Source organism: Antennarius striatus, chromosome 3, assembly GCF_040054535.1.
Source record: "Antennarius striatus isolate MH-2024 chromosome 3, ASM4005453v1, whole genome shotgun sequence".
Classification (NCBI taxonomy): domain Eukaryota; kingdom Metazoa; phylum Chordata; class Actinopteri; order Lophiiformes; family Antennariidae; genus Antennarius; species Antennarius striatus.
Window position 1 is genome coordinate 1,060,800 of NC_090778.1, and position 21,993 is coordinate 1,082,792.

The following is a 21,993-nucleotide window of genomic DNA, read 5'->3' on the forward strand; positions in this document are numbered from 1 at the left end:
TCTATTTCTGTCAGTGAACAAACTTTGGACACTTGAAGGACCTGCGAGCTGTTTCCGGTGGAGAGGTTGTGAGCTTCAGTATTGATCCTGTGATTGGAGCCTGAAACCAATCAGGTTCATGTCCAGCCAGCCATCCTGACACCGGCTGCTTCACCAACCACAAGCCAACAGTAACGTGAGTAGTCATTGTGCTGCACTGATAACACAAGTCCAGTCTGAAGTCAGCCTGGAAACGTTTTGGAGTTTAATCTGTGGAGTGGAACCACTGATGTCCCCCTCAGGTGGGGTAAGTCTTCAGTTTGTCATGAAACCCAGGGGGGGGGGTGTCACTGAACCATCTGATGGGTTTGTCTGTGGAACCCTGCGTGGGGACAAGGTGAATCCCACACGTCCCCGATTCCAAGCGGGTGGGTGGGGGTGTCTGTTTACAGCCAATTGGAGTGGGTCCGTGACCTTTAACCCACAGAGGAACGACCTTCATGTCAGTCATTTGACTTTCATTCACAGGACTCGTCTCGGAGCGAACATGGAGGCCGATGAAGAGGACGGATGCAGTCTGGACCCAGTATGTCTGTGTGGTGTTAGAGTCACAGCGCTTCTTGGTGGAAAACAAAACTAATATGGGAGACAAACACTTGTTATTACATGAGGAGGGAAGCTTTGATTTGTACCCCGGCTTTGAACCGGTTCATGGAATACAACCAGAGACTTTTGGTGTTTTACCATTAACGAAAACAAAACCAAACCCTTTATATATAATTTTAATGTTCTGGAACAGAATCGGAGCATAAAATTATTGTAACTGGTTAATACCGGGGCTTTTTTTTGTTCTTGAAGAAAGATCTGACCTCGCGTTCCACTGTCCTTCACTCAATGCGTGATGAGAGTGGAGAGAAGTTGAGGCATATCACCAGCAGTCAAGGGAATCTGGATTATATTCATTACATGTAAACACTGCAGTCTGCCAATCTGGAGCAGAGTTCCCCGCACTGCCAACTCTTTGTAGACATTAATGTCCTCCGGTGGACTTCCTCCGATGCACCACACATTTTTTGGTGTTTCTTTCTGTTCTTGACCAATAAACCTTCACGGGTTCGTGCCCCGATGAGCAGCTTTGTTGCCACAGCATCTCCGTCTCCCTCTGGTTCTCCATCCTCTGTTCTGTAACTGGATCAGAGCTGTTGTTCTGTTTACTGTAGGGACAAATCTACAGTATGTCAACTAATTGCTTTAATTGCCAATTTAAAAGTCCTAAAGCTACCTACTTATTTATATTTACAAGTAACGTTATTAACCGGTTTGGGAACTATTTTTTTTTGTTCTAACCAGTTCAGGAACATTAATTCATGGGTGGAACGTAAAAACGGAAACGTTATAATTCTGTTTCTGTTCGGAACAAACTGATTGGCAAAAAAATTCTGGTTCAAAGCCCTGATTTGTACACAAGTCAAGAGTTAGAAGCAGACAAGGTTATCTGCTAACATTAGAGGATGTCATGGTAAGAAAGATCTCCACTGCTTTCATTAGGTTTAGAGTTGAGGTTAGGGTAGCGGTTAGGGTAGGGGTTAGGTTAGCGCAGGGGGTAGGTAGGGATAGGTTAGGGACGGGGTTAGGGTAGGGGTTAGGTTAGGGTTAAGGTAGTGGCTAAAGTTAAGGTAGTGGTTAGGGTAGGGGTCGGTGTAGCGGTTAGAGTTAGGGTAGCGGTTAACATCTGTACGCAGATTCAAAGAAGGGGAACACTAAAAAAAACAAGAGGAAACTCAAACTGTACAGATAACCATATGTACCATGGGGCTCTTTAAGTGGGGGTCATAGTAGGGGGTGGGGCTTTAGGGTTAGGGTAGGGTTCAGGGTAGCGATTAGCGTAAGGGTAGGTTGAAACTTCCAGAGACTGCAGCTTCCGGTCAAAGCAGCGTCTCTGGAGGACTTGGTGTAACCAGCTGGTAAACCTCATGTTGAAGAGGCCTTGACTGTTATGGCTGCTGAGCATGGCCCTCCTGACAGGTGGTGACACATGACCAAGTCTTTAACCCAGCATCTCTGCTGACTGGTCAGGGCTTCTGTCTAATGTTTCAGGGGCTGGTTCCATTCAGCAGTGACACCAAGACCAGAACGCAGCAGTTTGTGGAGGAGCTGTCAGAAGCACACATGGTAACCACCCTCATGCAGTGTCTGTCTGTAACGGTTGGAATTTTGTTAACAAATGGTTTGATATCGATGAATGAATGAAATTGTACAACGTGATTCAGTTACTGAATGGACTCTACTCATTCTAGAAATGTATTTGTAGTCACCAGCGGACATGAATCAGCTGGTATATATATCTACTGTATATATAACATAGAATAGTGATCTATTCTATGTTATATATATAATAGATATTTTCTTTTACATCACTGAATCCTGTTGGAGCTTCCTCAGCCTCTCTACTGTAACCCTTGCCAAGTCACCGGGGCACTTCTTTTATATGTTATTGATTAATCGTTCCCTGCTTTAATCACAGTCAGAACATATCATTGATCCCAGAGGGGAAATCGTGTATTGTAGTTACACTGCATCAGAACATACAAGAGAACAAATCGGACCAAGAGAAATCAGCAGAACGAAGAGAAGAAAAGTCTTGCTAGCTACAGCTTGGTCTGACGACGTCAGCGGTCTTTCTGATGGATATGTTTGTGATTAATGACGTGGATTTTTGTTGACCTGTGCCTTTTTCACCTCCACCAGGAAATAGTCCATTAAATTTTTGTGTGGATAGACTGGAGGGAGGAATCCAGAATGACATTTATCGTTAACATGTCTGGACAGGGGATTTTCAACTTTTTCTTTAACCATACAAACTTCTTTGAAGTCATTTCCAGTAAACGTGGTGGTGGTGGTGGTGGTGGGGGGGTACACCTGTTTGATGTGACTTAATATATACAAAGTGTGCTATTATTCTATACTCATACTAACTCTCACTGACTGCAAAATGACAAGAAGAAGAGGAAAATCGGAGGAGGATGGGGAAAAAAAAGGATACTCTAGACCAGATGGTCTCTTCTATGGAGGAGTTAACTTTGATAAGTTAAGGAGTGTTTTTGATAAAAAGTTGGAAGAAAAGCTAAGACGCCATGGAAGAAATGAAGGACGAAATGAAGAAAATTCGGAAAGACAGATGAAAAAGACTGAAGGATTATTGTCTTAGAACAGGGACAACAAAGAATGGATGATACTGCACTGTGCTGTGTGTGACGGAGATGTTAATTTCCCTGACAGAATCTCCTTAAGGGATCAATAAAGTTATACTCTCTATGATACAAACAAAGGCATGGATTTCTGTTTGGAGGGATAACATTAGGTTTGAGACATTAAAGAGAATGTTGATATCTGTTGATAATGTAATGAAATGTAAAACTGTTAAAGTCTGTGACAAACGGGTTAATTCTTGGATAAACACTGTCTACTGAGGGAGGTTAACATGATCATTATATTGTTGTGGAGAACACTGGTAAGGTCAACTTCCTGTTTGACAATCTATGATGTTAACAAACCTTGTGTTCCCAGGAAGAATGTAAACATGGTTATGTTCTAGGTTAAAAGGCTAAGAGCAGAGTATGAATGTCTGTTAAAATTCAATGTATGAACTGGTTGAAAACATTTAATGTTGGTTGACAACATGTTGTAATGAGAGAGATGTTTGTTGATTCTAGGGGACAGGAATTTCACAAGCCTATTGGCTTCCACCCGCCAACCCTTTATTTTTTGGATGTTGTTGTTGATATAAATGTGATGAAGGTGTTAAGTCTGTTATATTAACATGTCCGAAAAAATAAATAAATTCTGCTAAGACAGAGGTGCATTGGGGTAAGGGTACTCAGCTGATGAATGAGTTGAGGTCACTTGACAGATTCAGGCAGAACGAATCTGTCAAGTGACCTCAAGGGAGTTTGTGTCAGTAGAGAGGTGTCATCCTTCAGACGCTTCTAACTGTTGGTTGTTGTTCTTCCAGTGGACAACTGTGCTGATTGGAGTTCTCACCATTGGTTCTGTCATGGGAGTTGTCATGTTCCTTCTTTACCGAAGATACAAACTGTCAAGTGAGTCCAAACAACACCTGGAATGATTCAGCTGCGTCCACCTGAGACCGTTAGAGACGTTCAAGTCTCAGCTGATGGCTAACGTAACAGGGGTCACGAACTCGGTCTGACTGTATGAAAGTCAGAAACATTCTCTCTCTCTCTCTCTCTCTCTCTCTCTCTCTCTCTCTCTCTCTCTCTCTCTCTCTCTCTCTCTCTCTCTCTCTCTCTCTCTCTCTCTCTCTCTCTCTCTCTCTCTCTCTCTCTCTCTCTCTCTCTCTCTCTCTCTCTCTCTCTCTCTCTCTCTCTCTCTCTCTCTCTCTCTCTCTCTCTCTCTCTCTCTCTATATATATATATATATAATGTGTGTGTGTGTGTGTGTATATATTCAGTATATATGTGTATATACAGTATATGTAGAAATAAAATTCCTCAAATACTTTCATTTTAGTGAAAACTAATGGGGACACTTCACATTCTATTTTAAAGCAAGAAAGGTGGAAAAACTCATTGAATTTGATTATTTTAGAGAAAGTAAAGAAATATAATGTTGAAAAAACTAGCAGTGTTGAATTCTTTATCTACACTCAAAAATCTACTGTATAAACTAAAACATGCTTGAGATTTAACTTTCTTGAGAATCACCAACTAATATTTATACAGGTGCTTATAAAAAGGTACCTTTATATAGTCTACTCCTCTAAACACACACCTGTATATAGTCTGCTCCTATAAACACACACCTGTATAGTCTACTATAAACACACACCTTTATATAGTCTACTCCTATAAACACACACCTGTATAGTCTACTATAAACACACACCTTTATATAGTCTACTCTTATTAATACACACCTGTATTAGTCTTCTCCTATAAACGCACACCTGTATATAGTCTGCTCCGATACCACAGCTGTATATAGTCTACTCCTATACACACACACCTGTATATAGTCTACTCCTATAAACACACCTGTATATCGTCTACTCCTATAAACACACACCTGTATATAGTCTACTCCTATAAATACACACCTGTATATAGTCTACTCCTATAAACACACACCTGTATATAGTCTACTCCTATAAACACACACCTGTATATAGTCTACTCCTGTAAACACACACCTGTATATAGTCTACTCCTATAAACACACACCTGTATATAGTCTACTCCTATAAACACACACCTGTATATAGTCTACTCCTATAAACACACACCTGTATATAGTCTACTCCTATAAACACATCTGTATATAGTCTACTATAAACACACACCTGTATGGAGTTCTAACACACCTGTGGCATTACAGAGGAGGATGCTGGTGTTCCTCGCTATCGCTTCAGGAAAAGAGACAAGGTGATGTTCTACGGACGGAAGATTATGAGAAAGGTCAGTGAAACAGACCCCAGCAGTATGAAGCTACTCGCTGATCAATATGAAGCTAACCGCTGATTATTGTGAAGCTGGTAATCGTAATAATCCTTGCTAATGTTAGTAAATTGGAACATGATGACAAATCACTCCTTGAAAGGTTAAAATGCATTCTTTATGTCATGAAACATAAATTTGTTTCATGACTTCTGGCAGCACAGTAGCGCTGTCGCCTCACAGCAAGAAGGTTGTGAGTTTGAGTCCTTCCTGTGTAGTTTGTATGTTCTCCTCGTGTCTGCGTGTGTTCTCTTCAGGTTCTTCAGCTTCCTCCCACTTAAGGTGAATCGGTCGGTTCTAAATTGTCCATAGATGTGTGTATATGAGTTGTTGTTTGTGGCTCTGTGGTGCACTGGCGTCACATCCGGAGTGTCCCCTGACTGTTACCCGTAAGTCTGCTGGGATAGGCTCCTGAACCCCATGACCCACAGAAGTGGAATAAACAGTCGGGATGATGAATAAAAAGGAATGAACACCTGAGTTTAGAGTTGTGTTTGTTGTGAGTCCTGCATGTGGATGGAACTGATTTTTATGTATTAGAACTATTAGAACCATCAGACCTAACCAGGTTAAGCAGCAATCTTGTGGTTTTAGTGACTAACCTGCGTTTGGACAATGAGGTTGTGGTTCAGGGCTTCACAGCTCAAACAGCTGTCAACACGTTGAGGTTCTCTGGAAGTCCCCAGAGCAATTTCCTGTGTTAAACATGTTCTGGGGTTCTGAAGTGTTCCTCTGACTTCAGCCGGGATCCATCACATAACTGTTACTGTCAGAACCAAAAGCTGCCTTCACCCACCATCTAAAACACGCCCTGTAGCAATCATTTCATAAATGTTATTTACTGCTGTGTTCTTCTTGTTCACTATCAGGCGACCCATCCAGGGCTTTAATTCCTGCCCAGTACAAAGTGCACCACCAGCGTTGCTGCCCAGGAGGCTGCATACATGCCCACACCTGTCAACCCCCCTAGACAGGGTTGAGGTGTGGTCGGTGCAAAGTTGGTGCAATGCCATCTTGAGGCAATACAAAGTGACTAAACCTTTGACTAGCATGAACCTGAGAGTGTGTCAACTTCTGTGTGTTCACTGAGCAGCACCAGGCATCAGAACCCAGTAGGTCCAGCAGATAGACGTCTTCCTGTAAGTGGATGTAAGTGGACTGGGTTGTAATAATTACCCCAGATAGTCAGTGGTGGCTTTACATGGAGTCTCATGGAGTTGTTGGTGGGACAGAGGCTCCACTCGCCAAAGACCAAACACCTGTCCCCCAGGGACAACCAGTGATACTGGTTAGATCATTAATATTGTTATGGCTTGTGAACCAGATTAGAGATGAAACATGCCAGAAATTTGTGCTTAGTGCCACTCTCATTATAGTGACTCTCATTATAATGACTCTCATCATAGTGACTGTCATAGTGACTCTCATTATAGTGACTCTCATTATAATGACTCTCATTATAGTGACTCTCATTATAGTGACTCTCGTTATGGTGACTCATTGTAGTGACTGCCATTATAGTGACTCTCATAGTGACACCCGTTACAGTGACTCTCATTGTGGTGACCCCTCGTGATAGTGACCCCTGTTACAGTGACTCGTTATAGTGACCCTTGTTATGGTGACTCGTTATAGTGACTCTCGTTACAGTGACTCTCTCGTTACAGTGACTCTCTCGTTATAGTGACTCTCGTTATAGTGACTCTCGTTATAGTGACTCTCGTTAGTGACTCTTGTTATAGTGATTCTCGTTACAGTGACTCTCTCGTTATAGTTACTCTTGTTTGATTATACTTTATTTTTGTATCCGTTACTTTAAATGTGAACCTGGTCTTTCCTGTCGCAGGTCCAAACGTTGTCCTCATCCCCCGTCCCCACCTCAGACTCCCCTTACCGGCAGAGAGCGAGGAAGAGAACCAAAGTCCTGTCTATAGCGCACAAGTAAGTCCAGCAGAACCAAAACCCACTGCATCCAGAATCCACTGTCTGTGGAGTCTTTGACTCATCTTGTGCAGGAGGGGGGGTGGCGGCAGAGAGCAATAGAGACCCCGAGAGACCAGCAGAGACTACTAGAGACCAACAGAGACCACTAGAGACCAACAAAGTTCACTATAGACCAACAGAGACCACTAGAGACCAGCAGAGACCACTAGAGACCAGCAGCACCCATGAAGGACAGGGTCATAGTGCCATTAGGAGAGAAGACACTCCTGAAGTCAAAGGAACACTTCAGCAGACATTCTGGTTGACAAATTTTGGGTTTAATGTGTTGAGTGGCACTAAATTAATGTTTACTTTATATTAGGTACAGTTTATGTCTCCCTCACTTATCAACCATCATTTTCTGTGTCCATTTAGTTGGCATATGATGATATGAAAACAAATGTGTTGGTATTATAAACCAAGCATTCCAGCATAGTCAAAAATCACCATGGTGACGTAACGACTTTGTGTTGGCCAATTATGGATGGCGCTGGGCGGGCATTGTGAAGCCTTAGATATACAGTTGAACACAACTGTATGGAGTTACTAAAGAGCGTTTGTCAGCCCCCCAGTGCATTGTGGGTACTACATGGATTGTCCCATTCCAAACAGAAACCATATCTGGACAGACTGTTGGTGCTAGCAGCTAGTTTCACTCACTAATGGTTGTTTTGTGTGTCGTTCTGTTTGGACCCTCTGCTCTGAACATGAACATTGTTAACAGTTCTGACTCTAGATGATGTGAACTGGAGTCCATCAGAGTTAGTGATGGGCAGATGAAGCCCCATGAAGCACTGACGCTTTTCATCCCAATGGGTTCACTGCGGTTCGAAGCTTCATGAGGCTTCATCTGCTCTAGTACGACCTCTACTGGAGGGTAAAATATCAGCTGGCATGAGATTGAAATGTGTGGACTTTAGCAGAAGGACTGTGAATAAAACTGTCAGCAAAATAAGGAAGTGTGTGTGTCTGTGTGTGTGTGTGTGTGTGTGTGTGTGTGTGTGTGTGTGTGTGTGTCTGTGTGTCTGTGTGTCTGTGTGTGTAAAAATCAAATAAATAAGTCTATTGAAAATGAAAGTACAGTAAACATGTCCAATGAGTGGGGGTGATGTGGTTGGGGCGTTTGTAGTTAGTGATCATGTTTGGGTCACATCATTGGTTTTTATTGAAAACAACATTTTTCTCCTTTGTATAAACTTTATGACTCATAAAGAAACAGACGAACAAACATCCAACTGTTTTTATGCTTTTTTATTTCGAACATGTGGGCTGAATAACAACAAAAATGAAGACAACAATAATACTAATAACACACAAAACCCCCTCAAAGGAGTAGGAAGAAGCATAAGCTCATTGAATCCTGCCCCTCCTTCACTTCTCCACTGACATGAATTCCCCAAGTACAAAAAATAAATGAACAAATGAAGTACTAAACATATATACAAGAAAGAAGAATAAAAAGAAAATAAGTTATAAATAGAATTGATAGAAAACACCCTATTGTTAGACACCCCCCCTCCCTGTACCCAGTGAAAACCATGTTCTTGTATCCCTTTTTAAACTGGATCATGCTTGGACACTGCTTGAACTCCACACAACCTGTTCCACACCCCCACTCCACAAACACAAACACCTTCCAGTGTTGTACGTGTCCTCTGATGCTTAAGTTGTGCTCCCCCCTCAGGTTATAATTCCCTTCTCTATTAAAAACATTTTTGTAGATTACCAGGAAGTGTCTTATGTATTGCTTGGTCCATGAGTTGTCCTGTTTGAAAGTGAATAATGTCAGTGAGTTTTAATATTCTGGATTTTAAGAATAATGGGTTTGTGTGATCTCTGTACCCGACATTATGGATTATTGTTATGGCTCTTTTCTGTAATACGGATAATGAATTTATTGTACGTTTGTAAGTGTTGCCCCAGACCTCTGCACAGTAATGTAAATATGGTGAAATGAGAGAACAGTAGAGAATGTGGGGTGACCTGTGGTCCAGAAGGTGTTTGGCTTTGCTCACAACTGAAATGCTTCTTGATAATTTACTTTGTGTTTGATATGAGCTTTACATTTAATCCTGTCATCTATTACCCCCCCCAGACACTTGTGTTCATAAACCCTTTCAACATCCACCCCATCTACCTGTACATGTGCCTGAATGTTCTTGTTGCAGCTGCTGCAAGCATTTTCATCAGCGCGTCTTCGACGTGGAGCTGTTACACGTCAGAAATAGCCGGTGTTAACTCCGTCCATTCTGTTTACATGTAGACATGGGTCACACACATGTAGACACGGGTCACACACATGTAGACACGGGTCACGGACATGTACATACGGGTCACACACATGTACAAACAGGTCACACACATGTAGACACAGGTCACACACAGGTCACACACAGGTCACACACATGTAGACACGGGTCACGCACATGTAGACACGGGTCACACACATGTACAAACGGGTCACACACATGTAGACACAGGTCACACACAGGTCACACACATGTAGACACGGGTCACGCACATGTAGACACGGGTCACACACATGTAGACACGGGTCACACACATGTAGACACGGGTCACACACACTGATGCGACAGTGTTTTTCGCAGGGAGACGCCCCCCAGATAGAAAATGTTGGGGTTACAGCGTCACCACGACAACGCAGACCCCGCGTTTTCTAAAAACTTCACTTTGGCCGGAGTTTTGGTCCTGGATATCTGCGTTGTCGTGGTGATGAAAGGAGGAACCTCGACAAAAAGTCTTGCTGCCTGATGCCTTACGCTATATTGTTCACGTGATTCCTTCTGGGAGATGCACCGTGATTGGCTGGGCGGTAGTGGGTGGAGTTAAAGCGTGACTGTGAGGTTTTGAAGTGAGCTTATTAAAATGTATAGGTGGGGAGATATTATATTATTATTATTATGTTTCATTACATAATATAATTATAATATTACTATATAATGTGTATATAATAATATATTATATATCATTATATTATTAATGAATTATTGTCATACAGTAATCCCTCATTACTTGCGGTTGATGTCATCACCTGACTACCTACTACAGACCTGTGATGAAGTGAAGCCGTGGATCTTGAAGCGTGAATAAACGAGGGGTTACTGTAATCTGGTACCGAGAGTCTTGGGGGTTGGTGACAACACGCTGGTTAACACACCTGGTCTCTGTGGTGCTGACATCCTGGTCTCCTTCAAACACAAACACACCTCTGGACTCAGTGAACACACCATGAGTTCAGATGGGTGAGGGAGGTGGGCCTTGGTTTTCAGAGGGGAGTGAACCCTCTCGTTAGCGTGTCCTCTATGTGTGTTGATTAGGATTCTGCGCATACGGAGGGAGCCCCCCACCCTGCAGCCCAAGGAGCCCCCTCCCAGTCTGCTGGAGGCGGACCTGAATGAATTTGATGTGCAGAACTCCCGTCTGCCCTCTGAGGTCCTGTACATGCTGAAGAACGTCAGGTCAGTCACCTCCATCCCAAAGTAAGGCCTCACCTCCAGTCGTTTGGACCAGCGATGACCTCACGACCTCCAGGTTCAGGACTGGAGGTCGTGAGGTCACAGGTTCAGTCCTGTGTGTCCAGACACCCCCGCCTGTGGATCTCCTTCATGGCGACTCAGTTGCTTAATTTGTTTAGTTTGGCTGTTTGGTGCTGCTGTTGTGTTGCCATGGTGATGTTATAAGTACCACCATCATGCTGGCTGCTCTGCATGCTGGGAGAAAACGTGAGACAGTCCTGCTGGGGGAGCCTCCCAGATGTTCACCTGTTCGGTGTCTGAATGGGTCAGGTGTCACGTCTGAACCAGTTCAGCTGCTGGTCTTGAAAGTGCAAAGCTTCCGGAGCTGGAGACCCGTGACCGTCGTGTGTCCGTGTTGTCACCAGAGTCCTCGGACACTTCGAGAAGCCCCTGTTCCTGGAGCTGTGTCGTCACATGCTGCTCATCCCGCTGCTCCAGGGGGAGGGGCTCTTCCGACCCGGCGACCCCGATGACAGCATCTACGTGGTTCAGGACGGCCGCCTGGAGCTGTGCATCCGTGAGAGTGTAGGACACGCCCACTGAGCCCCGCCTCCATCCTGTGTGGCGTCTGCCGCTCTGACGTCCAGGTGCTTTCTCCTACAGGACGGCACCGACGCTGTTGTGAAGGAAGTCTTCCCAGGAGACAGCGTCCACAGTCTGCTCAGTGTCCTGGACGTCATCACCGTAGGTCTTCATCCTCACCTGCAGCCTGCAAAGCTCCACTTTCACTTCTCTATGTCTGTCATGTGCAGTCGGGTGGAGGCGGGGGGACGACGCCCCTGAGGCGACGCCCTCGTGACATCACTCTGTTTTCTCCGTGCTCCAGGGCTATCCAGCGCCTTACAAGACTGTGTCCGCCAGAGCCGCCGTTCCGTCCACCGTCCTGCGTCTTCCAGCTGCTGCCTTCCAGTCGGTGTTTGACAAGTATCCAGAAACTCTGGTCCGTGTCATCCAGGTGCGTGTCATCCGTCAGGTGTTCCTCTCTGGACGCTCCTCCCACCGCTCCGAGGACGTACCCCACTGATGCTCTCTGGGGTCCGTCTTGTCGTCTGCAGATAATTATGGTGCGTCTCCAGAGGGTCACGTTCCTCGCCTTACACAACTACCTGGGTCTGACGACGGAGCTCTTCAACCCGGTACGTAGGTTGTGTTGCAGGTGCAGTGCTTCTGCTTCGTGCAGGGAGTTCTTGAGCTCCATGGTTCACGATGAGGTTCATGGCTCTGCTGTGAGAGCGCTGCGTGGACGCCAGCCCTGTGGACAGGGATCAGTCCTCACTGTGAAACTGTCCAGAGTTACCCTGGATGTAAGCTGGGCTGTCATGGGAACCGGTCTAGCTCGTGAGGTGGTCTGCCGTCGCGTCACCTGACATGTTTCACTGGAGGTCACTCCAGTGGTCCCGACCAGCACTTGGTGCTACACCTCCTCCGTACTCGTTCACCTCGTCTCTACTCAGTGACAGGCTCTTTTGTTGCAGGAGAGCCAAGCCATCTCCTTGGTGTCAGTGGCCCACGCCGTGGGCGAGGCCCACCCCCACAGAGGCCTCCGCCGGCAGCCGTCCCTCCCCTCCGATCCAGCCTCAGGAGGGGTGGAGGCAGGTCAGACCCAGCAGCAAACGGCGTTCAAGCTGGAATGTCTATGTAGTGAGTTCTCCTGAAGGTTCTCTTTTCAGACCACAGGCCTTTGGAGAAGTGGGACACGCCCACGCAGAGATACAGGAAGCCTCGCTCTCTGTCCACGCCGGCGGCCGTCACAGGTACAGCAACCACGCCCTCATCGTCCATCCACCCGTGTCCTTGTGGAAAAGACGACCACGATGGTCTCATGTACAGCTGCTTTTCTGCTTTGTGGGTCACAGACGAAGCTGGAGCCTATCACAGGGTACACCCCGGCCACTTTGCCAGCGCCTCACTGGGCCACATGAAAGACAAACAACCACACACACCTGTGGACAATTTGGTGAACAGTTCACCTCAGCTACACCAGTAAAGTCCAACACTGTCAGCTCATTGGCTGATTTTCCCCTCACATAAAAGCCAGGAACACAAAGCCGGTGGATTTCGTTCGAGCTCCTGTAGACAAGCTCCGCTCTCGTTCTTGATATTTCCTGGATTAACACCGTTTACATCGACACAATCTGGCAAACCGCTGGCTGTGACTCAGGGAAGAACATCACAAGTTGTGACCCACAAAGTCATAATGACAGCAGAAGAAAAACACGTCTTCACGTGAAGGAACACCAAGTTTAATTGACTTATCAGTTGTCATTCTGACGTTTGGTAGTCAGGCTAATGTTGACGCCATCATGATCAATCTAATGACTGATCATGGGTTCCAGGGGAGATGTCCATCGACCTCGGCAGAGTTTCCGGACAAACCGGCGAGACGTCTCCTCGTGGTCCCGTGAAGGTACCTGGACAACAGTTTGTTTTCTTGCTCTTGTTGCTGGTTTCAGGGGGACCAGATGCTTCATGATCATCTGGGATACCAGAGGTGTTTAAAGTACGTTAGCGCATCACAGAAGAAACGCTAGTTAGACACTGGCTACGTCCCAACAAAGAGCCATGAGTTCCTCCTGCTAGTATCAACGAGAAAAGATAGCTACGTGTTCCTGGCTGGTTAACAGGGACGTTGTGGGTCTAAGAAGGAGGGAACATGGAGGCTGGGGCGTGGTCACATTCAGAAGATGGTTGGGGTTAGGGGTTAAGGTTAGGGGTTAGGGTTAGGGTTAGGGTTAGGGGTTAGGGGTTAAGGTTAGGGGTTAGGGTTAGGTGTTAAGGTTAGGGGTTAGGGTTAAGGTTGGGGGTTAGGGTTAAGGTTAGGGTTAGGGGTTATGTTAAAACAGTGAGAAATCTGTGTGTAACAGGAAGTAACTAGAAGCATGAGTTCAGACGTTCTTCATGAATCTTGATGAGTCGTTGGAGAGTTGATGAATCAGCAGATCTTCCATTGATCACCTGGTTTAAGGATTATTTATGTAAAGGACATGAACATGGATCACACCTGTCTGTGTTTCTGTCTCCTCAGTCTATTCTAAAGAAGAGTGTGACCCTGGTGCACACGCCGCCGGCCGTTCACCACAGTGATGCTGGGGGAGGGAACACCCACAATAATAAAATTAATGCCATTTTCCAAGCTGCAAAGAAGGATTTGTTGCAGGTCATCCAGCTACAGGTAGCATCCAGCGAAAATGACTGTTTATGTGTTTATCTTTATGGTTAGAAGAGATAAAGTCTTTAGCGACCCCCCTGGAACCTATCCTAGCTGGCTTAGGGTGAGGCGGGGGGAACTGCGGCATGATGCCGGTGCATCTGTGTGATTGTACGCATCAACATTTTCAGGAAAAAATATCAAACTTGTGATGCAGATGTCTCCAAGTGTCTTATTTCACGTGTAGTAAATGGTTCCCCGCTGTGAGATGAGTAAAGGATTATCTCATCTCATCTCATCTCATCTCATGTTAAAGGCAGTGAGGATTTAGCTGCTTGTTCATCAGACCTTGTGTTCATGAACTCAGGACCCCGGTCTGCTGGAGGGGAGGGTGAACCTTCGCCAGGTCAAAGCTGGCTCGGTGGTGGCGCACCAGGGAGACCAGGTGAGCAGGAAGCGGCTCCTCCACACGGTTGAAGCGTGTTGGTGGAACCAGCAGCGACACGCTCCAGGGGTTCAGTCTTCATGCTTCATGGTCTTCACAAGGAGTGAACGTCCCACGGGAGTGAACCTCTGAGTTCACGCCGAAAACACACACCCAACAACATCAGAAAGTAATAGTGCAATAAGGTAAAAGAGAGATTAATAAAATAAACCAGTTATGTGTGTTAATGAAACAGAATAACAACAATTAACAATTTATAACAAATCAATTCAGCGTGAGGTCACAGGTGTTCACTATTCTGGTCCTCTGGCTGTGGAGCAGCCTGAGGATGATGAGTGATGAAGGTCTTTGAGTCACCCTTCACTGGACTGGACTAGTGAGTAGTTGGTAGTGGTTAGGGTTAGGGGTTAGGTTGGGGTTGGAGCTTAGGCTTAGTGTGAACTTGTCACCATCCTAGGGTCAGGGTCAGTTAGGGTTAGGGTTAGCTAACGTTAGGGTCATAGTTTGGTTTATGGTTATTTAGGAGTAGGGCTAAAGACAGGGTTAGTAGGGGTTAGGGTCAGGGGTTAGAAGGTAGGGTTTTGGGTTAGGTGATCCTGTCACAAGCCTAAGGTTAGGGGTAGTTAGGGTTAGGTTTAGTTAGTGTTAAGGTTAGAAGAAGAAGAAGAAGATATACTTTATTGATCCCCTCGGGGAAATTACATTTGTCACTCAGGTGTACATTTCGTCACATTTTTATGTTAGTTTTCCACAGTACGTACGTACAGACCCCTGAAACACACGAGGGGGCCTGTAAGCATGCAGTTGGTACACAACACACAACATCAAGCTGTACATCAGGAGGCAGAAGGATGGGCAGCGGCTTCTGTAACGCGCCCCAATAGAGCAGCTCGTAGGGGGGACGGCGCCTTGCTCAAGGTCGCCTCGGCAGTGGCTGGGAGGTGAGCTGACTCCTCCCGTCAGCTCACACTCTGGAGGTGTTCTGGTGGGAGTGGGAATCGATCCACCGATGGCTGGGGGATCTGTCTACAAGACGTCTGCTCTACCGCTGACACACTGGGGTTAGGGTTAGTTAGAGTTAGGGTTAATCAGGGTTAGGGTTAGTTAGGGTTAGGGTTAATCAGGGTTAGGGTTAGTTAGGGTTAGGGTTAGTTAGGGTTAGGGTTGGTTAGGGTTAGTTAGGGTTAGGGTTGGTTAGGGTTAGTTAGGGTTAGGGTTGGTTAGGGTTAGGGTTAGTTAGGGTTAGAGTTAATCAGGGTTAGGGTTAGTTAGGGTTAGGGTTAATCAGGGTTAGGGTTAGTTAGGGTTAGGGTTAGTTAGGGTTAGGGTTGGTTAGGGTTAGTTAGGGTTAGGGTTAGTTAGGGTTAGGGTTGGTTAGGGTTAGGGTTAATCAGGGTTAGGGTTAGTTAGGGTTAGGGTTAATCAGGGTTAGGGTTAATCAGGGTTAGGGTTAATCAGGGTTAGGGTTAGTTAGGGTTAGGGTTAGTTAGAGTTAGGGTTAATCAGGGTTAGGGTTAGTTAGGGTTAGGGTTAATCAGGGTTAGGGTTAATCAGGGTTAGGGTTAGTTAGGGTTAGGGTTAATCAGGGTTAGGGTTAATCAGGGTTAGTCTTACTTAGGGTTAGGGTTAGTTAGGGTTAGTTAGGGTTAGTTAGGGTTAGGGTTAGTTAGGGTTAGGGTTAGTTAGGGTTAGGGTTAGTTAGCGGTAGGGTTAGTTAGGGTTAATTAGGGCTAGGGTTACTTTGGGTTAGGGTTAGTTAGGGTTAGGGTTAGTTAGGGTTAGGTTTAGTTAGTGTTAGGGTTAGTTAGGGTTACGTAGGGTTAGGCTTAGTTAGGGTTAGGGTTAATCAGGGTTAGGGTTAGTTAGCATTAGGGTTAGTTAGGGTTAGTTAGGGTTAGGGTTACTTGGGGTTAGGGTTAGTTGGTGTTAGGGTTAATTAGGATTAGGGTTACTTAGGGTTAGGGTTAGGGTTACTTAGGGTTAGGGTTGGTGTTAGGTTTAGTTAGCGTTAGGGTTAGTTAGGGTTAGTTAGGGTTAGGGTTACTTAGGCTTAGGGTTAGTTAGCCTGATCCTGTCACCACCGGCTCAGCTCCCCATCTTCCTTTGAGGACCAGCTTGCCCCCATCTGTTCACTGGTTTCTTCTCTGATCCCTTTCAGGATGTGAGTGTGGCTTTTGTCATCTCTGGAGTTCTCCATGTTCACCAGCGGATGATAGACCGTGAGGAGGACACCCTGCTGTTTGTCACCCACCCAGGAGAGATGGTCGGTCACCTCGCTGTTCTCACGGGGGAACCCCTCATCTTCACTGTGCGAGCACAAAGAGACTGCACCTTCCTCTCCATCACTAAAACCCACTTCTATGAGTAAGATGAGGCAGACATCACGCTTTCAGAGTATCTTCTGTCAGCTGACAGACTGGATGCAAACTTTGTGGTTGCTTGTGTGCAGGATAATGCGTGAGGAGCCCAGGGTGGTGCTGAATGTAGCTCACACCGTGGTCAAGAGGGTGTCTCCTTTCGTCAGGCAGATTGACTTTGCCCTGGACTGGATGGCGTTGGAGGCTGGCCGTGCTGTCTACAGGTAGTTCAGGGAGCGTGTGGTCGGCTTCTAGTCAAGACATCAGTAGCACCAGTCCCACAGAGGAAAGTCCTTGGTTACAGATAAGGACTGTCCAAAGCCATAGAACTATGAAAATATAAGTATTACATTATTGTACTGGTGTTCAAAAGGGTAACGTTACATTTTGGTGTTTTGATTCAGACAGGAGGACAAGTCAGATAGCACTTTCATTGTTCTCAGTGGCCGACTGCGCTCTGTCATTGCAAAGGATGATGGGAAGAAGGAGCTGGCAGGAGAGTATGGACGTGGGGATCTCATTGGCGTGGTGAGTTTCAAGCAGTCCACATATATTCACATGTAGCAGTAGAAAATCAGTTTGAAAGGGGAAGCTAGCATGAATGCTAGTGGATCACAAACATGTCACCGTGTCCTTGAAGCCACATAAACTGTGTTAGATTACACAGACTCATGGATCTGTAAACTGAATATATTCTAGCCATCGTCAGGGAAATAGAGTGAAGGTAAAGTTGAGTATTTCATTATCTGCCCCGTTTTCTGGGTCCTCTCCACATCTACTTGGTTCACGTGTTTGCCCCACAGATGACATTTTAATCTCCACAACAATAGTAGTTGTGTGTTTGTTTACTAGATAGAACTACGTCAAAGGCGTTGACCACACAACACCACCCTGGTACACAAAACAAACTGAGCAACAGAGTTATGGTCTATGTAAGGTCTTCACCTTGTTCTGCCCCAGACGAAATTTAAATTTGGTAGGAATGACATGACATCATTGGTAAAGAGTTAATCCCTTTGGTAAAGATTCAACCTCCCTGGCAAAGATTTAACCTCCCTAGTAAAAATGTTTTTTTGAGTCTAGTACAACAAGTGCAGGTGGTGTTTGGTGGTTTGTCCAGGTGGAGGCCCTCACCCACATGAACAGAGCCACCACAGTTCATGCTGTGAGGGACTCTGAGCTGGCCAAGCTCCCTGAAGGAGCTCTGAACTCCATCAAGAGGAGGTACCCTCAGGTTGTCACCAGACTGATCCATCTGCTGGGACAGAAGATTCTGGGCAACATGCAGCAAGTCCACGGACCTCTGGCTGGTAACTGCGTTAGGATGAGACTGAATTACTGCATGACACCACCCGTTGTGAAGAGTTGGACCATAAGTCCTGTCGTCTGCCCTGCAGCTCGCGGTCTGGCTCTGCACACCCCGACCAGTAAGTGGGATGCTGGGAATCCAGCCTCCAACCTATCCACTGTGAGCATCCTGCCGGTGTCTGAGGAGGTTCCCCTGACCGCCTTCACTCTGGAGCTGCATCACACGCTCAGTGGCATAGGTACACCCTCACAATGGTCAAAAGTATAGCTTTAACTCAGCTATTGCTCTACACCAGATACTATGGAGGAAACAGCTGTGATATCTTTACATGGTAGACGGCGGTGGTGCAGTGGGTAGTGCCGCTGCCTCACAGCAGAGGGCTTTGGTTTGTATCTGCGTGGAGTTTGTTGTTCTCCCCGTGTCTGTGTGGGTTCTCCCCGGGTTCTCCAGCTTCCTCCCGCCTCCAGAAACACGCCCTGAGGTGAACTGGTCACACCAAACTGTTTTAGGTGTTAGTCTGAGTGGTTGTTTTTCCTGTTCTGATGTTGTGAAATCAGTTTCTGTTCATTCCGAGTTCATTACAGACCGAGTGATGATTATTATGTCACCACACAGGAGACACGATAAGGTTTATGTGTGATCAGAAGGAACCACACATGTATTAATAGGATGTCTGGAGGACGTTTCTTTGTGATTGTTTTCCTACTGGATCTAACACCATGAGTCATTGTCTAACACTTTGATAACAGCAGTGCATTGTGTTCCATTTTGAGTTGTTTGTTTTTCAAGGTCCCGCCCTTCTCCTGACCAGTGACATCATCAAACAGCGACTAGGTTCTGCTGCCCTGGACAGGTAGAAGCTTCTTTAACATTGTCGTCAAATAAGATGCTAATACGAGAAACAGACATGAGTTGTTCAGTCATTTACACCAAACACTTGCCTCGCCAAAAAAAATAATACCAACTGGTTTTAACCAAACAAAATGGAAAAACATTTCCTTTCATTGTGATTTCACCAAATATTAAATGTTTGATGAAGTGAAAAAGATCACCAGTAGGACTCACAGCTTGATTGTTCAATAATTTCCACACAAGGAGTAATTCAAGGAGAATTCAAGGCATTGGTACCGGGCAGCTGTGTAGGGTCAGGAAAACCCTTGATTAATCACAGAACAAGGCTTCTGCTTGCTGGAGACCTCAAAGAGCAGATTCTGGAGCAAGAGAGACAAGGTCATATAATCTGATGCTTCCAGATTTACCCAGAGTTCCAGAGTGATGATGACATCAGAGTAAGAAGAAGGGTGGATGGAGTGATGCACCCATCATGCCCGGTCCCTGCCCCTCCCACCAGTGGGTGTTCTGACCTGGGGTGGTTTCAGTTGGTCAGGTTCAGGTTTACATTGAGGTAGAGGGTCAAGACCTGGTTCAGCAGCATTCAACACCCAAGAAAGTCCTGAAGGATCAGGATTTTCCATCAGTTTAGGGTCCCGGGTATTCCAGGATGACGACACCATTCATTGGGCTCAAACAGTGAAAGAGGGGTTCAGGAAGAAGAGACGTCATCTTCACTCAGGAACCATCTGGAGATCTTTAGAATGTAGCAACCCCCCCCATCATCAGCAAAAGGTCTTGATCAAAAACTGAAGCGACTGCATAGACATAACTGTGACGTGGCAAAAGCTGATCAGAATGATGCAACGACAAACGTGTTAGAAAAGTAACTGAAGGGCAGAATTCAAACTGATCTTTTGTGCGGGGCAATGTTTGAAGAAGCAGGTGCCAGTTGGTTCATGTTCAAACCCCCTTCCTGTGGTTTCCAGTGTCCACGAGTACCGTCTGTCCAGCTGGCTCGGGCAGCAGGAGGACATCCATCGCATCGTTCTCTACCAGTCCGACCCGGGCCTCACGCCCTGGACCCAGCGCTGCATCCGACAGGCTGACTGCATCATCATTGTGGGGCTGGGAGAACAGGAACCCACTGTGGGCGAGGTGAGTGGAAACACCCACCCATCATCCATCCATCCATCCATTCATCCATTCATCCAACCGTCCATCCATCCACCCATCCATCCATCCATCCATCCATCGTCATGGTGACAGCAGGTTGAACACTATTATAAATGTCTTTCTCTCTCTCTTGACCCTTCTGAGTGTCTTCTGGGAATCCAGATGTTTCCAGGTCAGATAGTCTCCAGCAGCATTTGTCTTCAGAGAAGCAACCCGACCTCATCTCTGCATTCTAGCGTCAGCATCGTTTATACGTGGTGTCATCTTGGGTTGGATGTATGCCTTTTAAGGCAGGCAGGTTTTTTGCTCTAGAATCAAGAAGCTGACGCTGGCCCTCCTAACTTGTATTCGGTAGAAGACTTGTGGACCACATGAGCCAGACCCATCATCATCACCAACTGGTGATGGTGATGATGGAGCTATGAAGATGTCCACAAGAGACACCAACGCGGCCCTCATCAGATCCGCTTTATGGAGGCATGGTGTGATTTCCTTTTTTGAATTTCTTGAGATTTCTGTTCTGCTGGGAGTCAGATTGGAAGCCTGGTTCGCCTCCTGAGGTAGGGTTCTCCTCCAGGTACGGGCTTCCTGAGGTACGGGTTTCCGTCAGACAGGGGCCTCCTGAGGTATAGGGGTCCCCTCCAGACAGGTGTATCCTTCAGACAGGGGCCTCCTGAGGTAGGGGTCCCCTCCAGACAGGGGCCTCCTCATCAGCCTCCTACCGTCTGATGCAGCTCATCACTATGTGGGAGATGACCCCAGATCTGATGATGCAGCCACAGAGCTGACCAATGGCTGTTGGATGGTCTGTCTTCAGTGTGGAACCCCGACCCAGCGAAATGTTCCTCTTCGCTGGTTTCATTCTAAGCTTTATTTCTGCTGTACATCTCCACGCAGAGCTGAGTGGAGGCACCTGCTTCTTATTCCTCTTCTTCACATGCAGTTGGAGAGAATACTGGAGGGCAGTGCAGTTCGTGCCCAGAAGCAGTTGGTGTTACTGCACAGAGAGGACGGCCCACCGCCCAAGGGGACCGCTGAGTGGCTCAACATGCGGAGCTGGATCTCCAGACACCATCACCTGTCCTGCCCCCGCAGAGTGTTCTCCAAGAGGAGTTTACCTAAGCTGGTACTAAACAACTAGTGGTGCTCCACAGGAGTTTGTGGTCAGAACAAAATGGTATCTTCATTTTGTGTGTGTGTGTGTGTGTGTGTGTGTGTGTGTGTGTGTGTGTGTGTGTGCGTGTGTGCGTGCGTGTGTTGGTTTTCAGAGAGAGCTGTACCAGCGGGTGTTCGAAAAGTGTCCAGATCGTCATTCTGACTTCTCCCGTCTAGCAAGGATCCTGACAGGAAACAGCATCGCCCTGGTTCTGGGTGGTGGGGGTGCCAGGTAGATTTTGCTGGTTCTGGGTGGTGGGGGTGCCAGGTAGATTGCCCTGGTTGTGGGTGGAGAGGGTTTCAAATGGAAATACTTACAGCTTCACATAGTAGCAATACGTTTATCCAGTTAACTAGATGGACGTGAACTCTCGATCACACTCAGTGACTCATGTTGGGGAGGGTGGACCCTAACTATATTCGCCCTTATCCTTCCTGTGGTTTCATCATTGATTCCACCAGCAAAACACAAACAAAGCACAGAAATATTTTTAGTGTTTTTCATTTTTCACCTCATGTTGGCATGTTTGTCTCTTTGCTGGTACACAACAAATACTAGTA

General features: G+C 46.2%; 1 protein-coding gene across 2 annotated transcripts in view; it reads left to right on the forward strand.

Annotated features, from left to right (window-relative positions):
• The first annotated feature begins 35 nt into the window (after positions 1-35).
• The window catches only part of pnpla7b (patatin-like phospholipase domain containing 7b), a 32,008-nt gene continuing 10,050 nt past the window's right edge, over positions 36-21,993 (forward strand). For both annotated transcript variants that reach the window (XM_068310161.1, XM_068310162.1), the window contains exons 1-25: positions 36-175; positions 508-565; positions 2,077-2,151; positions 3,992-4,079; positions 5,374-5,453; positions 7,339-7,433; positions 10,814-10,954; positions 11,377-11,536; positions 11,615-11,695; positions 11,838-11,966; positions 12,067-12,147; positions 12,487-12,607; positions 12,682-12,765; positions 13,348-13,418; positions 14,037-14,183; positions 14,527-14,604; positions 16,763-16,968; positions 17,054-17,185; positions 17,366-17,489; positions 18,082-18,271; positions 18,359-18,508; positions 19,060-19,123; positions 20,091-20,259; positions 21,221-21,403; positions 21,546-21,664. In XM_068310161.1, coding sequence (XP_068166262.1) covers positions 527-565; positions 2,077-2,151; positions 3,992-4,079; positions 5,374-5,453; positions 7,339-7,433; positions 10,814-10,954; positions 11,377-11,536; positions 11,615-11,695; positions 11,838-11,966; positions 12,067-12,147; positions 12,487-12,607; positions 12,682-12,765; positions 13,348-13,418; positions 14,037-14,183; positions 14,527-14,604; positions 16,763-16,968; positions 17,054-17,185; positions 17,366-17,489; positions 18,082-18,271; positions 18,359-18,508; positions 19,060-19,123; positions 20,091-20,259; positions 21,221-21,403; positions 21,546-21,664 — 2,807 coding nt within the window. In that variant the 5' untranslated portion in view covers positions 36-175; positions 508-526. The remainder of the gene's footprint in view (positions 176-507; positions 566-2,076; positions 2,152-3,991; positions 4,080-5,373; positions 5,454-7,338; positions 7,434-10,813; positions 10,955-11,376; positions 11,537-11,614; positions 11,696-11,837; positions 11,967-12,066; positions 12,148-12,486; positions 12,608-12,681; positions 12,766-13,347; positions 13,419-14,036; positions 14,184-14,526; positions 14,605-16,762; positions 16,969-17,053; positions 17,186-17,365; positions 17,490-18,081; positions 18,272-18,358; positions 18,509-19,059; positions 19,124-20,090; positions 20,260-21,220; positions 21,404-21,545; positions 21,665-21,993) is intronic.